This window comes from Alligator mississippiensis, chromosome 2 (genome assembly GCF_030867095.1).
Source record: "Alligator mississippiensis isolate rAllMis1 chromosome 2, rAllMis1, whole genome shotgun sequence".
Taxonomy (NCBI): Eukaryota; Metazoa; Chordata; order Crocodylia; family Alligatoridae; genus Alligator; species Alligator mississippiensis.
This window is the reverse complement of record NC_081825.1, coordinates 57,467,374-57,487,206: the sequence shown is the minus strand read 5'-3', so window position 1 is coordinate 57,487,206 and position 19,833 is coordinate 57,467,374. Positions and strand designations below refer to the sequence as shown.

The following is a 19,833-nucleotide window of genomic DNA, read 5'->3' as shown; positions in this document are numbered from 1 at the left end:
CCCATGATAAATGTTTCCAAAATACTGAAGGTTTGCTGGGTGTTAACTTAACTTCAACATCTTTTCTTTGTATACAGGATTTCCTCTTAACATCTTGTGTTTACTGCCTCATCTAATTCAACATTTTGATAACCCCACTCAGTTCTGTAAAGAAACAGCTGACAAGATAGCAAAGGTATGTAAATATTTTTAAAAGATCTTTGGGGTATCTTTCAGAAATCTGGTTTTCATTAATGCTATTAGCAGTATATATGCATTTTATGTTGTATAGATATTGGTCAAAAAACAAGTAATCCTGGCAACAGGTGTTAGAACCTATGGCTCCCCTGTTCCCCTCCCCCCAACCCCCAGTGGAGTGCTGTTCCCAGTAGGGTTTCATAGATTTCATAGACTTTGGGGCTGGAAGGGACCTCGGAAGATCATCGAGTCCAGCCCCCTGCCCAAAGGGCAGGAAGTCAGCTGGGGTCATAGGATCCCAGCAAGATAAGCATCCAGTTTCGTCTTGAAGGTGTTCAATGAAGGCGCTTGAACCACCTCCGGTGGCAGGCTGTTCCAGACCTTGGGGGCTCGGACAGTAAAGAAATTCTTCCTTATGTCCAGTCTGAAACGATCTTGTAGTAGTTTGTGACCGTTTGACCTCGTCATTCCTTGGGGCGCTCTGGTGAACAAACGTTCCCCCAGATACTGGTGGTCACCCCTGATAAACTTATAGGTGGCCATCAGATCACCCCTGAGCCTGCGCTTTTCCAGGCTAAAGAGCCCCAGGGCTCTCAGCCTGTCATCGTAGGGTCTGCTTCCCTGACCTCTGATCATGCGCACGGCTCTTCTCTGGACTCTCTCAAGCTTCTCCACATCCTTTTTGAATTGTGGAGCCCAAAACTGGACGCAGTACTCCAGCTGCGGCCTCACTAAGGCCGAGTACAGGGGGAGAATGACATCCCGGGATTTGCTTGAGAAGCATCTATGGATGCAAGCCAGTGTTTTGGTCGCTTTACAAGCCGCAGCATCAAATTGCAGGCTCATGTTCGTCTTGTGGTCAATGATGACCCCTCTTCAGAGATATCTGTCAGAAAAGGAAAATCAGGGAAGCTATGAGTCAACTGCTTAATAGCCAGGGTAAGCTATTAACAGAAGATGCAAAGACTGCAGAAATGCTCAACAGTTACTTGGCAAAAATATATGGATATAGAGAGAGGGAAGGGGTGGATGAAAAAAGGGAGAGGTGGAAAGTCATGATGGCTAAAGACAGAGTTGGAGACTTTGGATTAATACAAATGACTTGGAAGTTCATCTGAAGATGAAGGAACTAGCTGAAGGGATCTCAGAGCCCTTGGTGATATTCACAAAATTGCAGGAGTCAGGAGAGATTCCAGAGGACTGGCAAAGGGGCAGTGTAGTGCCCATCCTTGAAAAAGGAGGAACATTCATCGCACATGACTTAAGTTTCCACAGATGACAGCCTACTTATGACTTTCTGAATAAGTTACTCGTTAAGATGCCACCCTGGTCTGTCTTTTGCCTGACGTCACATTAGCACAGCTGACTTATCTCTCTCAAGTTTGTTAATGATTTGGATGCTAGAATAGATAGTCTCCTGATCAAGTCTGTAGATGACACAAAACTTAGAAGGGCTTCAGACATGTTGGAGGGTAGGAGTAGAATTGGAGAACTGTCTAGAGACCACAGTTGGAGGTCCCTCTGCCTGACAGACATGTGCCCCATGTCGGGGCAAGTCACCCAAGGCTGTTTTTTTGCAGAATTGGACCCTTGAAGCTCCAAGAGCTAATGCCTGATATAGCTGCATGCATTCCCTTGCCATAAGCAAACAGACATTGACTGCAAAAAAGGTGGCACAAATTATGACTACGATCATTGTTGTGACAAAATGTAGGCACCTGTGTGTGCCAAAGGGCAAAGACATCTGCATGCTCAAGTTTTGTGCTGCCATAAATTTTGTTATGGCAGTATAAAGACGACGTCTATTTGCATAACTAGGTATGGGCAACTGGTGCCACCTTAGTCAGGGGGGTCACTCCTCCCCTCCCCCCCCCCCCCCCGCGACCAGTCAGCAACCAGGGGGGAGGGTCCCTCCGTGGCCCATCTCACCAACTGGGGGGGGTCCCCCTGTGGCCAATCGCGCCTACCAGGAAGTGGCTGTGGTGCTCCCAGAAGTGGCTGTGGCTCCCTGGCTGGCGCTTGCAGAGGGGGCACCAGCACTCCCACCAGCCCTCCTCCCCATTGTCTGAGCAGAGAGTGCGACCTGTCAGGGGGTGCACCAGCACTCTCAGGGGGTGCACATTCACCCCTGTGCACCGCCTACATGTCGCCACTGTCCTTAGGGAAGAATAACAAGATGCACAAATACAGAATGAGGGATGACTGACTCAGTAGTGGCATTTCTAAGAAGGGTCTGGGGTTTTGGCCCAGAAATATAAAGGCAAAATTCTAAGCTTAGGTGAATGTCCATAACATACCTATGAATACTGGAAATTCTAGTACTACCTGCAGACATAAACATTAGGGGCGTGGGAAACAAGCCATATTCATTGAATTTGGATCACTGTCCGTGATTCTATTCGGCCGAATCTGAAGATTTGATGCTGATTGAGAGAATCAGCGATTCGGCCATAGACACAGCTTTAAATGTTTTTTCTATGTATCTCAAGGTACCAGGAGCGGTTCGTGAATGCTATGATGCTGGGGTGGATGAAGCGTCCTACAGGAGCGCAGGGGGGGTCCATCCCCCCCCCTCCCCCCGCATGCTGTACGGCGAGCCTGGAAGTGGACTGGAAGTACTTACAGTTCACTCCCAGGTCCTCTGGAGAGTGTGCGGGGTGGCCTCCCTGCTACCCCAGCTTGGTGATTGGCCACGGGGGGGACCCCAGGTGCCCCCCTTCCCCCCCCCCCCGAACTAGGAGGCACCAATTGTCAAGCTGTAGGGGTGAGGGAGGACCTCCCTGCGTGCTCCCTGGCAGACTCAGAAGTGGACCAGAAGTGGTTTTGGTCCACTTCCAGGTCTGCTGCTGTGTGTGCTGGGGAGCCTCCTGTGCTCCTGTAGGACGCTCCATCTGTCCCACCTTTGCAGCGTTAATGAGCCGCCTGGTACCTTGAGGTACGTAGAAAAAACATTTAAAGCTGTGTCTATGTCCAAATCCCCGAATCTCTCCAAATCAATTCGGAGAGTTCTGATTCGATTCGGAGATTCGGCCACCGAATTGGGCTGAATCTCTGCCGAATTGAATCGGGAACAAAACTTTTTACTGCCCTGATAGACATATCTCAAAGTCTGAAGTATTAGAAGACAAAGCTCAAAATGTTGTCTCTAGGTATGAAATGGAGGAAATAGAATAAATCTTTTGCATGAATCTATTCAAAGTGCTCTTTTAGGATCCTCATTTGTCAGAAGTCCTGTTGACTTCAACTGGGTCCTGATTTAGCTCTTTAAAGGTCATTTTTTCATAAATTGAATGAATGGATATGAAGCCATTTCTTAAAGTTAACCCAGCAAGAAAGTTATTTACCAGATTTTTTACCATTATTACACAAGCTGATGACGCATTTAATTTGGGCAGTTAGTCCATTTGAAATACATATGCAACAGTGCAAGCCACTTTTATGTAAGAAGCCAATAGCTAAGCTGAATAGATCCAAAAGTTTGGAAGATGTAGGGTGAGGTGTGGTGGCATGGAAGTCAAGGTCATATCTAGAGGGAGCAGACAGAAACCTGTTAGGCAAGAGGTTGGCAGGTTTTTACTGGTGTAGGCTGGAATTTATAACCTGGCCCTCACTGCAGCCCAGAAGTCTCTGCCACTCCCCCTCTCTGAGTGGCCAGCTTTCAGATTCTCAGCCCTTGAGCAACCAGCCTGGGCTTAGAAGCTGTGGAGGGGAGCGCTGCAGAGTGGATGGGCAGCATGGCACAACTCCATTCCCTCTCTTGGCTGGATAGATCTGGCCCATTGGCCATAAATTGCCAGTCCCCCGTGTTAGGAGATTTGCTGACCAGATTTTATGATTCCCCTGTCATAGTGAAACCCTCTCCAAGCCTGTTATCACCACAGGCATAAACCCAGCACTGGGATTTCATTATTTCATTTAACCTTCACAGTTTTTATAGAACAGAATGTTTAAATCTTCTTGGCAACTCTTTATATTATATTTACAGTGAATTAAAGTATTCAAATAACAATGTGAAATATAGATACTTGACAGCCTTGTCTTCTGTGTTACTGAAAAGTAAGTCATAAAACCTTGGGAACAGTAGTAAATCATTGTATTGTCTCAAAATAATGACTTGCTCCGTAAGCTCAGATAATTTTATTACGTGAAAGAAACAGTTTCTCTGTTTTGTTTTGCAGGTTTGTGCAGAGGAAAAGTCACCAACCCTTGCCAATTTGGCTCATATGATGAGTTTATACAGCACACACAGTTATTCCAGAGACTGTTCTAACTGGATTAATGTAGTGTGTAGATATTTGCATGACTCCTTCTCAGATACCACATTTAGCCTTGTAACTTACCTTGCAGAGGTAAATTTTACTGAAAATAAATTGTATTGAAACAGTTTGACTTGAACAGTGAATGTACTGATAGCGAGTCTTATTTTAAATTATCTTGAAAACTGAACAAACATTTTAGAAAGTCATTCATACTGTAAATTGATACAAAGCTGTTTTAGGTGGTGGAGAAAGGATTGCTAAAACCACCTTTCAGTAGTAAATTTGAATTTTTCATTAGAAATGTTCCATCTAATGGTGGGTCTGTTTTTCTAGGAGTAGTGTTTTGTAATAAATGTTTTATTCTGTCCATTTATGTCTGTAACTAGCTCTTAGTACCCGTTTCTCACTCGTATCAAAACCTGAATGTTCAAGTCACATGTATTTCTCTTTAACAAAAGAGATTTAGAACAAATAGTCAAAGAAATTAATTGAAAGTCATCCTCAGTAGGAAGTACACATTTTTAATCAAGTAGGGTTGATTAATGTCGTTGTGTGATGTGGGCTCAAAGTGATTTGAAAAATACATGCCCTCCATGTACAGAACTGCCATTGCTTCTACAAGCAGTATTCTGCATAGACAGCTTGCAGAAGCTGTCTCTTAAAATTAATTTATAGCACCTAAATGAATCTTTGAGTTTATTTGTGAATACTTTTTTTTATAATAAAAAGACAACATCATGGCCCAAACTTCCAACGTGGATCTTAAGTCCTGCGTGTAACTTTGTTTGCAGCTTCTCCTGCTTACATACAATATATTAAACTATTAAAGAAACACTGTAAACAATGGGAGCTTCAGGAACTATGATTGTAGAGAAGAGCTTTTATTTAGGCTGACATCTTTTGCTTAAAGGTGTTTTTGACATATACTGATGTTTAAAATATTGCCAAAGTGATGTCAAAATAATGTGAATATAGACAAAAATATTAGAATAAAGAGTATGGTTCTCTAATGTATCCTCTTTTAAACGTTATAATATGACATTTTGAAATCAACCATTAGCTTATCATATAAAACACTGCAGGGAAAAATAAATTTGAATCTGAGTTATCTATCGCTTAGTATGTATTGTTGATCTTTGCTCTCATCAAGAAGACTATCTACAAACCATATTTTGATTTTTTTTTCTAGTTGTTGGAAAAAGGGTTATCTAGCATGCAGCAATCTTTGCTGCAAATCATTTACAGTCTTCTTAGTCATATTGACCTGTCTGCAGCACCAGTGAAGCAGTTCAATCTGGAGATCATAAAGGTTATTGGTAAATATGTTCAGGTACGTATTCTGAAAAAGTAAATAATTAGAAAGTTTTTTATGTTTATAATATCAAGAAAAATATTCATGCAGCTGAACTTTAAATCTATTTTGACCATTTAAAGTGCAGTAACATCATTTACCATTAATAGGAATCTGAAGGCAAATTTTGATAGTGTTTGTTTTAAAAATAATAAACCTTTTCTTGTATATAATCAAATCTCTAACAACTTGCATTTAGTGAGACTATTTGCAAGCACATTTACTTATTTCCAGGCTTTGGCCATTGTATTCAAAGTATTAACAGCAGCTGAGCCCTCAGCTATCAGAGCACTAATTTCTGATTAAGGGAATCAGTTCATTAAAAAACTGCAGAAAATTTCTTCTTTAAAATTATTGATTTCCAGAGAGAAGTTTTGCAGTTCAGTCTTCAATTGAACTAGTTGCCCCAATAGTAACGTTCCTCACATAGACACAGATACATCAGAATGAAGCTTAATGAAATCTAAGTGTGTTTCTTTGGAACATAGCAACAAACAGACAATAAACAACAATAATTGCATCCTTGGTAATTCATTGTTTCACATTTGGAATGTAGTTTATTGAAAGTATAAACCCTGGAAGAAATTTGAGCTTTTTGTGAAAATATTTTATAAAAATGCCTGGAGCACACAATCTTTTTGGGTCTGAACATTTCTGAATTTTTTCTTCTTTCTTCCTGAGCTCCATTAATGTAGTTCCACAAAAGGGCTTAATAGTAATTAACCAGAAGGGTAGTATTCTCTGGACATTTTATTATTGATAGATAGGTACTTTAGTTATTGTACTGTTGTCAGGACACATTAGTCAAAACTGGATGATCAGTGAAGCTGTTTCCATTTCTTGACATCTGCTCTCTTCACCCCTAACCTCCTGTAGGTGATTTTTGATCTCTGATGAACTTTATTAAAGGAATTTCAGTCAGAATGCTTGTACATTTTCAAAGACTAGAAGATTTTCCATCTGGTGGGATCCAAAAATCTGCAGCCCCCTAAAAGCTGTGTGGTTCTCTTCTTCCTCTTCACTTTTTCTGTCCCTCTTTCTTCTCCCTATTATTTTGAAAGCTGGAACTGCTCGATATTTGGAAGACCATCACTATTAATTAAGTAGAGTGCACTTAGCTCAGACTTTTTCTGTAATGTACCCAAATTCTTTTCCTGCTTATTTCAAGGACTAATTTAGCACGACCTTATGTAAAAAAGTATGTCATTGCTTTCAGCTTTCTTTGTGTGGGGATATTGAAACTGATGGGGAGATGTAATTTAAAATATAAAGCATTTTAACATGGAATCTAACTTGCACTGAGTTAAAAATCTCCTGAGAAGTGGAAGTTGCACCTTCTTTTCAAAATAGTAATTTTGCTGGAGTGCTGTAAAGTCACACTAGAATAAATTAAACAAGAATCCTGGCAAAACCCCATCTATTCCAGCTGCTTTGTTGTATATCTGCTTTCAAATTAAATTAACAGTTTGGATGATTTAAAAATGGCCTTACCAAAGCTGCTTGAATTCTGCTTGAATTCTGAAATAGTAGAGGAGAACACAGCCACTTCCCTGGAGCACTTTTGAATCTGAGCAAGCTGTTTTCCTTCTTCAAGCAGCAGTTTACAGAGCAGCCTTTGGAACGTTAAAGCAGGACTGCCCTTGTTCTTGATTTTAAATGTTTGCTTCAGAAGAAAGTTCACTTTTTCAGTTATCTTACCTACACCTCACGTAGAAGGCCAACCCCAATTTCAAGTCAATACACAAACTAAATGTATAGAGAGTTCTTCTGTCCTCTCTCCTACATGATGGGTTAGCATTCTGTAGCCTGTGGGCCACTGTGGACATTGGACTTTGGCTGCAGGTGCTTTCCCTTTGCTGTCATGGGGGGAAGTGCAGACAGTGGACAGATCCTAGTGCCTGGCCACTTTTAACTCTCAAGGTGCATCATTCCAGCCTGCAGCTTACCTGCACAGCCCTAGACAGTGTCCAAGGTTGTTACTGTAACACTTTACTTCACATCCATGTACTTTTCTATTTTAAAATGTGTGCATTTTTAAAATACAAGATGAAGTATACAAGAAAACTACAATTATGAGGCAAAAAATTCCAACATCTTATAATCAAGTCAGCTGATTAACTTGATTTTAAATATTGGGGCACAAGCAAATTGATATCTGAATTCTGTGATCTGTCTGCATGTTCATATGCCTTATGGCAAAGCATTGTTTATAGGATCCTCCTTAGTTTTCACCCAAGTTCAATTGGCAAGATGTGCGAATGTAGAGGTAGCTATCTTCTACATCAACTAATCAGTATATTATAGTTTCAGCTTTAATCTACACTTTTTAATATAAAATATATTTTTTAAATTAAATACCTTAAGAATGCTTTTCCCGCACAACTAGAAATCATTTTTCCTGTAGCAGGTCTCATTCTTATATATTTATTGGTTTTATTTTCCACTTTTAAAGTTTATCTAAAAATATCTGCATTACATCATACTTTCTGACAATCCGGTTTCAAAAGACAAGGCAACAAGAGCCTTACTCAATATTTTGTGCTTCATTTTAGTGGTTATAATATGGACTTTAAAGCAATGGTGATGGCTGCTATCTGTGTGAATGTCAATGTACTGTTTGAGAATTTCAACTTTTAACTTTAAATTTGCTTGCTTTTTAATGTTTTTAACTCGGACAGTATTGAAAATTGAGTAAATCTGTTGACTTCATTTATTATCTTTCTGCAACCTAACAATAAAGCAGGAAAATAACCCCTTGGATTTAATTTCTATCATGTATCCCAAAAATGGAATTAAAAAAAACAAGAGTCTTAAGGAGTAGTCTTTTCCTTGTGGCTTGTAGTCTGTAGGAGCAGAACCCCAGCCTCATGTACAAGCACTGTTATGGGCAGCATACTAAGGCATTGCTTTCTTTTTTCCTTTGATTGCCCAAAGAGTCCCATGAGGGCGTACCCGAGGGGTGGGCAGTTATTTTGGCTGGAGGGCTGCTTAACAAGTTTTGGTGAGCTATCGAGGGCTGCAAAGGTAGCCCTGTGCCTTGACAGATACCCCACCCCCTGGCCGCCATCTTGGGACCAGAAGTCCTGCCCCCTAACCCCTGGCCTTTGCCACTGGGAGTCCCTCCCCTTGCCCTGGAAGTATGCCTTTCGGGGGGGGGGGGGGGAGTTTGCCATCTTGAAACCGGAAAAAAACAAATCATATGCTAAAAAATCAAACATCTACTATAACTTATTTTAAATTTGTTTAAAAAAATGTTTGGTCCGCATTTGTGTGTTTGTATAGTGTATCTAGAGGCGATTGCATAATAGTTCAAAATAGTCTTACTCTTGTGTATTGTGTATGGTGGAGTGTGGGGGGTTTGTGTAGGGTGAGTATGGTGGGGGGGATGGAAGGGTGTGGGTGTGTATGGGGGTATAGTGGTGGGGTGTGGGAGGCTGTGGGGTTATGGTGCGGGGTGGGAGGATGTGGCTGTGTTTGAGGTATGGTGGTGTGGCGGAGCAACATTCTTAAGTTGCAGCTAGAGAAGGTTAGATATTAGGAAGCATTTTCTCACTGGGAGGGTAGTAAAACACTGGAACAGGTTTCCCAGAGAGGTGGTGGAATCTCTGTCCTTGGAGGTTTTCAGGACCTAGCCAGACAAAGCTTTGGCTGGGATGATCTAGTTGCAGATGGTCCTGCTTTGATCAGGGTGTTGGACTAGATGACCACTTGAGGTCCCTTCAAACCCTCATTTTCTGTGATTCTGTTTGGGAGTGGGGGGCGAGGATCCTTGGAGTCTCTGGAGTGTGCAAGTTCCTGAACCTGCGTGTGGTGGCAGCAAGCAGGGCCAGCCCCACCTGGCCCCATAGCATGGAGCTCCCTATAATCCCACCCCAATCTCTGGCTGCAGATGGCAGCAGTGTCCAGGGCCAGCTCCACCCAGCCCAATAGCACTCCTGCCAGAGTCCCTGGCTCATGTTGTGGCAGTGTGCAGGGCCAACCCAGCCCCACAGCACACTGCTCCCATGTTCCCACCCCAGTTCCTGGCTGCACGTGGTGTCAGCATGTGGTGCCAGCTCCACCCAGCCCCATAGTGCGCAGCTTCTGCAGCATGCAGGGCCAGCCCAGTGGGAGAATCTTGGCTACATGACTACTTTATGGAAATGGGGGATTCCTCCCAAGCTTACTCCTGTAGCCTTTGGTTAAGGGCAAGTGAGACTTGGGGGCATCCAAACCCCAAGCCTCCAGGCTTGGACCTGCACGTAGGATGCCCACCATCTGGGATCTGGGAGTATCTGAAGCCCCAGGCTGAAAAGTCTGGAGTGGAGGATACTTGCCAGTTGTAGTGCCACATATGGTGTCTGAACGATTCAGTTTTGCTCAATCAAAAAGATTCAGAACTGATTGGATCTTTAATAAAAATGAAGATTGATGCTGAAAGACTAAACTTTTTGGTTAATTAATTTTAAATTATCTTTAATAAAAACCCATATCCAGCTAAAGTACCATGCACAGAATCGGTTGTGTTCTAAAACTGCTGCGTCTACTGGAAATAATTATTTGGTAATATATGTATGTTTTTTATTTTCTGTTAGAGTCCATACTGGAAGGAAGCCCTCAATATTTTGAAACTGGTGGTATCTCGATCAGCAAGTCTCGTTGTACCTAATGATATTCCAAAATCTTATGGAGGTGATATAGGTTCTCCTGAGATCTCATTCACAAAAATTTTTAATAATGTCTCCAAGGAACTTCCTGGGAAAACATTAGATTTTCATTTTGATATATCAGAGGTAATTCTTATATGTGGCTAGAACATGATGACTTCTAGGTACATTTTGAGATTCTTTATCAATTGTGTTTATGATCCAAGAGTTTTGAAGGTTGCAATTACAAGAAATATGAAGCACTTTTTAAATCTTGACTAATATTGAGCTTGAAGTAGTTTATTCATCAGACTCAATTTAATTAGGTCCCTACTGAAAAGTGAGCTTTGCATTCCTTTTGGGTTCAGTCTGTGCAACCCTTCCTCTTTGAGTACTTCCTCATGGGAGTAAACTCATTAAAAGCAATGGAGCCATCTACGTGAGAAAATGCTCACCAATTTTTTTTTTAAAGTCTCAGACAAACCCATAAGGATCATCAAAATTTGTAAGAATTGCATTATTCCATGGTTACTTCATATAAAGAAATCCTATCCAGTATAGTCCAGTCTTACCAAGAGCAATTTAGCTAAATTTTAGTTAAGGTTGCTGCTTTTTTCCAGTTGTGCCTTCTGGCCTTGAAGGGCTTCTGCTCTCCAGCGAAAATAATATTATGCACATACAACCATGTGTGTCTTTAGGGCCAAAGATGTCAGCTATATGTAAATTATCTTGTGATGTAGATTACAGTCCAGTTGTCTCACAACTTGGGTCACAAAACTTTGGTCCATTCAAATTCTTACTCTGGCCTCAGAAGATACAAATATATACTGGCTATCCATGTTTTGGGTAGTAGGTACCTTGTTTTACTCTGTCTTACTATAGCCATGATGTATGGGTACTCAGCATTACCATACTTGGTGCTCTTTATAGAATGATTTTTTGAAGTTAAGTTTCAGTGTGATACCACTACTAGCTCTAAGATTAATAATATGTTGTATATTAATGTTTTAACTAGTGTTTTCTTGTGGCAGACCCCAATTATTGGGAATAAATATGGCGATCAGCACAGTGCAGCTGGTAGGAATGGAAAGCCAAAAGCCATTGCTGTCACTCGAAGCACTTCTTCAACTTCATCAGGATCTAATTCAAATGCATTGGTCCCTGTCAGCTGGAAGAGACCGCAGTTGTCTCAGGTGTGTTGTGTGTATGTACAGCAAGCTCTACTATGACTGAATAAAAAGTATGGCTCTAATGTATGTAACATGGATGTAAATTGTATGAGAGAGAAAACATACGCTTGAAATAGTGTGGATAACAAATTCTTAACTCTTACTAAGTTATTTCACTATCTTGTAGTGGTAAACATGTTTTGTGAAAATCTTTTTTTCTTTTTAAGATCTCTTATGAGACTTCAACATATCTGGTATCTATTCAGTAGCATAACTAAGGGGAGGTGAGCAAGGCATCAGCACCAGATGCTGACTTAAGGGGAGACACAAAAATAACAGCTACTGCTGCTGGTGGTCCTCTGGCCACTGCTGTTGTCCCATAAGTGGCTGCTGCCCAGGAGGCAGAACTGCCCATTTGTGGCATTGTATCTACTTTTAAGTTCCACATGTTTTACATTTCAGTCTGGCTAGAAGATTTTGTATCTCTAGTAAATTTTATGCTGTGTAATTTTTTTTTTCCAGAGGAGAACTAGAGAGAAGCTGATGAATGTGCTTTCCCTGTGTGGTCCAGAATCTGGTCTTCCCAAGAATCCATCAGTAAGCATTTGTAAATTCTGATCAGAAAGATGATTGAGTATTCAGCTATTGGTAGTAGAAATGAAACATCCAAAACAAAACTGGCTAAATTTATAGGTTTCAAATTCTAATTATTAATGATGATGAATCATCATCAAGATTCTTCTAGTTTGATCCAATAGCGATCTCTTATGTCATGTGTTATTCAGTATTTTTTCAGGTTAGGCCCTTCAGGAATTCCATTTAGGTAGCAATTGAATGGTGCTTTTAAAGTGCATAATCTTGGACTTCACCATCTAAATTATACATATTTTTGTTTGTTTGTTTTTGTGTTTATACAGTTGACCCATAATTGTCAGGGTGGATAGCCAATCAAACATGAACACCCAGTTACATACTCTGGTTCAGACTACCATGGATGGTATAAACAGTGGAATATTGCGCGGAAGTAGAGAGGTGGTCACATTTCTCTGGAATAGTCTTTCCACATTTCATTTGATTTCTGTGTTCAGCTGTGGTTTATTATACACTTTTGAAAGGACATTGAAATGTTGGATTCAAAATTTCAGTGTGCTGAAAAAGCTACAAAAACTATTTGAAATGTGAAAAACCTGATTTCTGGTAGGAGATTTAACATGCTCAATCTTTTCAGTTTATCAAAGAGAAGTTTAAGAGTTGCTTGTATCGTAATCTGCAGAAAAGGTATCTCATAGGCAGGAGTTCTTTAGTGGCACAACAAAGGTATAAGAAAAGACAGTAGCTTGAAATTGAAGCTGAACCAATTTAAAATGGAAATAAGGAGCAAATTTCAACCATGAGGACAATTAACCATTGAAATCATTTGTCAAAAGAAGATATTTATTTTTATTCCCATAATAAGTCAAGAAAGGATGTCTTTCGAAACCTTATGCTGTACTTCCACAGGAATTACAGGGTAAATATTACAACTTCTCTCATGCAGAGTTCAGACTAGATTATCATAGTAAATTCACTCTGCCCTTAAGATCTGCTATTCTTGTGATTATAGAAATTAACCCCAAAGAGTTATTTTCCTCCTTTTATTGTAACTTTGTCATTGTTAATTGCCTGTATAATTAACAGCAGAATGAGATTGCTTAGATAAGGACTAAAGTTTTCTAGTGAGGTAAATCTCTTACAAATTTTCATATGTGATAACTCTTAACATCACTTAAGTCATTTTATGTCCATTTTTCATCTATTTCTGTAGGTTGTGTTTTCGTCTAATGAAGACTTAGAAGTTGGGGATCAACAAACTAGTCTTATTTCAGCAACAGAAGAAGTAATCCAAGAAGAGGAAGTGGCTGTGGAAGATAATACCAGTGAACAGCAGTTTGGTGTTTTTAAAGATTTTGACTTTTTAGATGTTGAGCTTGAAGATGCTGAGGTGAGACCTTGGGATTTTTATTTTATCATTCTGCTCTTTAAAATGCACAATATTAAGAAAGTGTCACTGCTTCCTTTCTAAATCCTATTCGGAGCGTCTTATAAATTGATTGACTTGGCATCAGAAAGAAATCTTGACTGGAACTTTGCAACCTCGAATGCAGTCACAGCTTGCCCACTTACTTCACAAAAATGTTTCAGAGAAAGAAAAGTATTAGTTCTTTTGCCATCACATAATTTTGTTCAGTAACCCTGTGAAGCAGTGATCCCTTGGTTAAGAATAAGGTGAGCATCTGTATCTGGTGCTATGGAAAATCTTACTGAAAGGAATAGGGCAGTAAGGATACAGTTTAATCTTAGACACTGATGTATTTCCAAAATTCCAAGTATGATAACAGCAAAAGTATAAAATATGTAGGAGACTTTCTCTACACTTTATCAGACTGTTCTACATTGTTTTAACAAAAGTTTTTCATTGGAGTAGCTGTCCTTTAACTGTGCCATTCACATCGTGGGGGGGGGGGGGGGTTTCCTCCGCTTTTTTTTCTTCCGTTTTATAAAAGTAAGAAAATTAGGTAGCAAAAAGTATTTAGAATTATAGTAACTATTGATTATCTTTATTTATACTGTGGCAGTAATTCAGACCACAGCTACACACAGGAACTTCATGATGCTAGTTCTGGGCACTGTATGCATTCTCATCATTTGAAGCAGAGGCGTCTTCACACATCAGGACCAGTGGGCCAGATGAGTGGCACAGGCCCAAAAACTGGCACCTTGAGCCAGATCCTGCACACAGGGCTGGTCTCATGTAGGCGCAGTGAGCACCTTGGACCATCCCTGTGTGCCTCACACAGGCTGGAACTGGCTTGGTGTTTCACATGGGTCCCAGATTGAGCCCCACATGTGGCGTGAAGTACATGTTGGATACAGCCCCATGCACTGTGTGTGGAGCGTGCACTGGATCTGGCCCTGTGTGCCTTGTGCAGCATGCGAGTCCAGTCCAAGATCCTGGGCAACACAGTAGGCCAGATGATGGGGCTCTGCAGGCCAGATCCAAACCATGGGCCATATAGTTGACACACCTGATTTAAAGAATTTGTCTGACCAAAAAGGTGTTGGGAAGGGGAGGAAGAAACCTGGCACTCTTTAATTTACCCCATTGGGCCTATTGATCTATAGTACTTAAAAGCATTCAGTTAATACAGGAGGAAGTGATAGGTTTTGAGAATCAGACGACCAAAAATCATAGAGACTTACCTGAATTTTCAGACAATCACTCCTTCCACTCCTCATTTGTCTAGTTCTCTTTGCAGGCTCTTGTTTTGTTCTTTCTTGACTCTTCAGTTTCTTCTGCCTTCCACATCTTGCATCTGTCCCTTCAGCTGATATGACTATCCACACCACACGTTATATTTTCACTACAGTTCAACATGCCCAGATGTACCAGACAGGCTTATTGTAACCTTTTCTGTTACCCTCTAACTGATCCTTCAAATAAACTATGCATAAATGAGCAGAAGAGCTGGACTCAGAAACATCAAGTCTCAATAGGAGCACTGTTGATCCTTCAATTTTGATAACTAAGTGAGGGGCTTTCAGGATAGGAAGCTTTTTATTTTTCCAAGTTAATCTGAACTATTGTGTATGGTTCAGTGTCATTTTAATAACAAGGCTAAGGGAAAGTCGGTTCTTATTCTGAGTTGTCCAGTTCACCCCACCTTATATAACACTTTGCATAACTGATTACTTACTGATACACAATGTAGAGAGTTAAACTAGTAGCAACTCAGAATTTTCAGATTTAGAACATCATCTTTAAATTATTACCATAATATATGGAAACAGAATGTTGTATTAAAATGTGCTATATGGTTTCTGGCTAATAATAAATATTAACAATATTAAGAGTCACTCATAAAGTAAAGGTTGGGGAAAAGTCATATTAGCTTAAGGATAGTCTCAGTGCTGCAGTCTCAAGTCTTTTATTTTCTTTTGCATACCAATACACTTTTTGCTTCTCTGGAGCAAACCAAATCACTTAGAAAAAAGCTGCAATATACAGAATCAGAGAAAAATAGGGATCCTGAAAGGGATCTCAGGAGGTCATGTAATCAATCCCCCTACCCATGGCACAATCATCCCTGCAAAGTAGCAGATCAGTAGGGAACAGAAATTGGATTGGCACTTGGGGAGTGTTGGTGTTGATTTGTGGCATTCTTGCCAAAATGGTTGGTCCCCACTGCTCTTACATATATTTTGTTAACATGACTCTAACGTCGCGGATCACTGTAAGAGACAACCTGTTGGAGTAACTCTCAAATTTCTACTTCCAAGTTTGACTACAGTAGAAATGTTGTGGAGGTAGCTGTCCTCTTTGAATGGGGCAGGGGTAGCGTTTAAAATATAGATTCACTTACTTTGGAAAAACTTCCATCCTAAGTGTTACAGTTGGAAAATGAGGATAGAAGATCCATACATTGAAATGGGTCCCCTAAATAAGAAAATAAAATAGCCTTTGGAATGACTTGTAACAATACCACTTTATCTGTAGTCTAATTATGATTGTATATATTTTGTCAAGTATATATAGGCACTTAAATTTTTTTTCTCTCTGCTGAAGTTAAAGATTTAATTTGCTGCTTGTTTAAACAGTTGTTTTACATGTTACATGAAAGAGAATGTACCATACATATGTTGTTTAAATGTTTTGTCCAATTTTTTCATAACCAATTTTACATAAAAAGAGATTTTTAAATTGTAGCTCTTTTGACTTAAGCTTTTTCCAGAGCTTGAATCAGTCTTTTACTGTTGGCAAATCCTTATATAATAAATCTTTTCCCCTGGTTATAGAGTATCTTTAAGTGTTTGTCCTCGTTCTTGCTAACTATGTGTGTTTTCCTTTTTGCTAACCAGGAGCTGCAGGTAAGTTGCAGCCTGGTGCAATGGCTTGTTTCATCTGTTGTCTGTGGTGTGTTTGTCTGTATTTTGTAGTCAATATATGCAATATTGGTACAGATCCAGTTAAAGACAATATATTTAGCTAGTTCCCACTACAAGATATAAAGAGAAAAAAATAAGAGAATTATAATTTATTTGATGCTAATTGCAGAGTATTTGCCATATATTTTAATTCTTTTAAGTACAAACAGAATTTAATTTAAAATTTCAATGAAATTGAAGGGCTGATTGAAACTCTGTTCACAGTGTATTTGATATTTCTGTCTCTCTTCTGTGCTATCATGGGGGTTGGTTTCATTTTTGCTTATTTGAGAAGTTTAACAGAACCTTTTTTCTTACAGGGTGAAAGTATGGACAACTTTAACTGGGGAGTTCGTAGGCGCTCGCTCGACAGCATTGACAAGGGAGACACCCCATCCCTTCAGGAATGTCAGTACTCTGGTAGCACACCTAGCTTGAACTTAACCAATCAAGAAGATACTGACGAGTCCTCTGAAGAAGAAGCAGCACTGACTGCCAGTCAGATACTATCCCGATCACAGATGGTAAGTTTTTTCTCTCTAAAAGAATTTCATTTTTGTTATTGGAGGGGGCAGAACTGTGAGCACCACTGGTTTAAATGCTCTTATCAGTCAGTTGATCTTTCCAGAGAACGCTTTTCATATCATTATAAAAACTGAAATCTGCTCTTTAAATCTTCACCTGAATCTTTTAGGGGCCAGTAATATACATGCCTTTCACCCCTATTTGCAGGACACTGATAGAGTAAGACTGGTGTGTTTAGCTTGCCAGGAGAGCCTTTCCTGAACCCTGTAAAATGAGTTGCCAATAATCTCACTCAAAAAATAGTTCCCCTTTTAGCAGTAATTAAATTACAGTTGACATTCCAGTTTCCATTGCAGTGTTTTTCCTTTGTAAATTGCTAATTATATATAATACAAATTTTAAAGTTCTATGAAAATTGTACCTTAGAGATGCATTACTAAGTAATATTTCATAAAAGAAATCTTGGATTCCTATTTGGTAGTTGAAATAATGTAAATCAAAAAGTAAAATGTAACAGCAGCAACCCAAACCTTAAGGGAATTCTAATTAAATGTTCCCACTTTAAAACTGCTAATCCATTCCTTTCTTCTTCATTGTATTCTAACATAAAATAGACTAATGCAGCACTGCTTCCTGTTCATATGCCTCAGTTATACAAATTAGCACAAGATAAAAGTAATTTTTTTACATTACAACTATTTGCAGGTCTAAATATTCATACAAGTGAAATCTATTAGAATATTTTAAATATGTTTGTAATGTGGAAAGAATATCCATTTTTCACTCATAATTTTTTAATAGGAAGGAAATGGGCTTATTCTCTTTCAGTTATGTGCCATTTTCTAATACCTGTAGATACAGGTACTAGGAATCGGCACATTAAACTAATGGGCTGAAGCGCATGTGTAGGTGCTGACTGGGAGCAAATTGCTTCCAGTCAACTCGGGCAGCAGGAGCAGGGAGAGCTGTCCCGGCTTGGTCGGATGCTGCCTGCCAGCCAGGACAGCTCTTCTCTGCCCCACAAAGATCAAGACCATCCTTTGTAGCCTCTGCCAGCCTGGGGCTGGTACCCAGTAGAGCCTGGAGCTCCTCCTGGCTACTGTAAGGGGACACAACAGGGCAGGAGCAGCTGCAACCTGTTGGGAGCAAATTTGTTCCCAACAGGCGCATGTTCAGATGTGTGCGGTGACATGGTTTAATGCACCTGAATTTTCTGCACAGAAAATTCAGATGCATTAATTGCGTGTATAGACATGCCCAGAACATAATGTTCTCTTTGTCTTCTTAGGCATTTGTGTACTGGTTGTAATCTAGACCATCTACATATTCCAGAACCTTTGCTAAATGGTTTCTGTTATCTTAGTTTTTCAGCATCCCAAAGTGGAATTTATTTAGCCCTTTGCAAGGGCAATTGTTGTTCTAGCATACAAGTTTTAATTACAGTATTGATGAAGAGACCAAATCCAGGTTTGAATTGATTAAATTTAGATGGGTTCACTAAAAAAAAATGTTCTTAGTGAAACTATTAGAATGTTATTAAAAGTGTTTATTTAGTCAACTGGATTACCTCAAAAGCAGTAATGGGGACTGGGAGGAGAGAGAGAACCCACTCCTTATTGAACTTTGTTGCAGTAAAATACCTTTCATCCCAACTTCCTCAATTTTTCTTCCATTTTTAGGAGACCTACTCAAGTACAGGAAATAAAGAAGCCCTTTTATAATAGGAAAAGTGACATTAGAAACTAGCGATAAAGACCTGAATTTTAAAATTCCATACAGATAGTCAGAGTAGGGGTATGCTGATGCACAAACTTGCAGTATCATTGCCCATGGCCAAAGAGCTTCATTGTTCAGGGATTTTGGTCCAGCGCCTTTCACCAGCACAAATAATAATGATGTAGTATACAACTAATTTAATATGAACTTTGTGATATGTGGATAAATATGAATGCAGGTAATTTCTTGTTGCCTTTAACTTATATGCCCTCAATTAATTATTGGAGTATTTCACATTCTCCTTTTGTTTCCTCTCTTAGTTAAATAATGATTCTGCTGTAGATGAAACGGTATCTGATCATGCAAGTTCATTACTTCAGTCTCAGGATTCCACTAGCAGTGTGGGAACAGAGGAGGTGCTTCAAATCAGAGCTGAGACCCCAAGTTTGGAGGCTTCATCTTTAGATAACTCTAGCAACCAGCTGCCTGAGGTGGGGAGAAATGTGGGCTGGTGCATGGCTGATTTGGGCTCTTTCTAGCACTGTGTAGGAGCTTTTGCTTTCCTTTCAACTGAATTTTCATCTGTTACACTGATTATTCAATTTTCTTTCAATATTTCTAACCTGTTATGGTGTGTTTTTTTTAAAGTGTTAAAAGTCTCCTGGGAATGAAAAACTCATATAATGGACTCAGGAAATTTACCACAGGTTAAAAATATTTATGAAGTGCTCTTAATCACCATTTTGTGGTGCAGAATAATAATAGACTAATGTGTGAGATGCTTTCCTGGATGTGTGGGAAATCTTTCTATAGAAGTATTTTCTTTCAAATACTTTTTTTTTCCTTTTGTGCTTTCTTTGGGTTTATGTGATTGGTGCTATGATTGGGATTAAAACCTCAGGCCAGCTGTGTTTGCAGTTGGTTCAATCAAATAATCTTTTAAAAAGGACCACAGATGCTAGTGGTATAATTTTTTTGGACTATCCTGTGTGGAGTAAACCAGATACCGAGCTAATGGCTGCCCAGAAATCTGTGAGTATTCTAGTTTC

General features: G+C 39.7%; 1 protein-coding gene across 10 annotated transcripts in view; it reads left to right on the top strand.

Moving 5' to 3' along the window:
* FRYL (FRY like transcription coactivator) overlaps positions 1-19,833 on the top strand; it is a 323,785-nt gene that overhangs the window by 261,376 nt on the left and 42,576 nt on the right. For 9 of the 10 annotated variants that reach the window (XM_059721714.1, XM_059721716.1, XM_059721717.1 and 6 more), the window contains 9 exons: positions 78-175; positions 4,356-4,526; positions 5,626-5,766; positions 10,362-10,559; positions 11,444-11,605; positions 12,104-12,178; positions 13,386-13,562; positions 16,864-17,067; positions 19,105-19,275. In XM_059721714.1, the coding sequence (XP_059577697.1) occupies positions 78-175; positions 4,356-4,526; positions 5,626-5,766; positions 10,362-10,559; positions 11,444-11,605; positions 12,104-12,178; positions 13,386-13,562; positions 16,864-17,067; positions 19,105-19,275 (1,397 nt within the window). The remainder of the gene's footprint in view (positions 1-77; positions 176-4,355; positions 4,527-5,625; positions 5,767-10,361; positions 10,560-11,443; positions 11,606-12,103; positions 12,179-13,385; positions 13,563-16,863; positions 17,068-19,104; positions 19,276-19,833) is intronic. The other variant, XM_059721719.1, reaches the window with a different exon arrangement.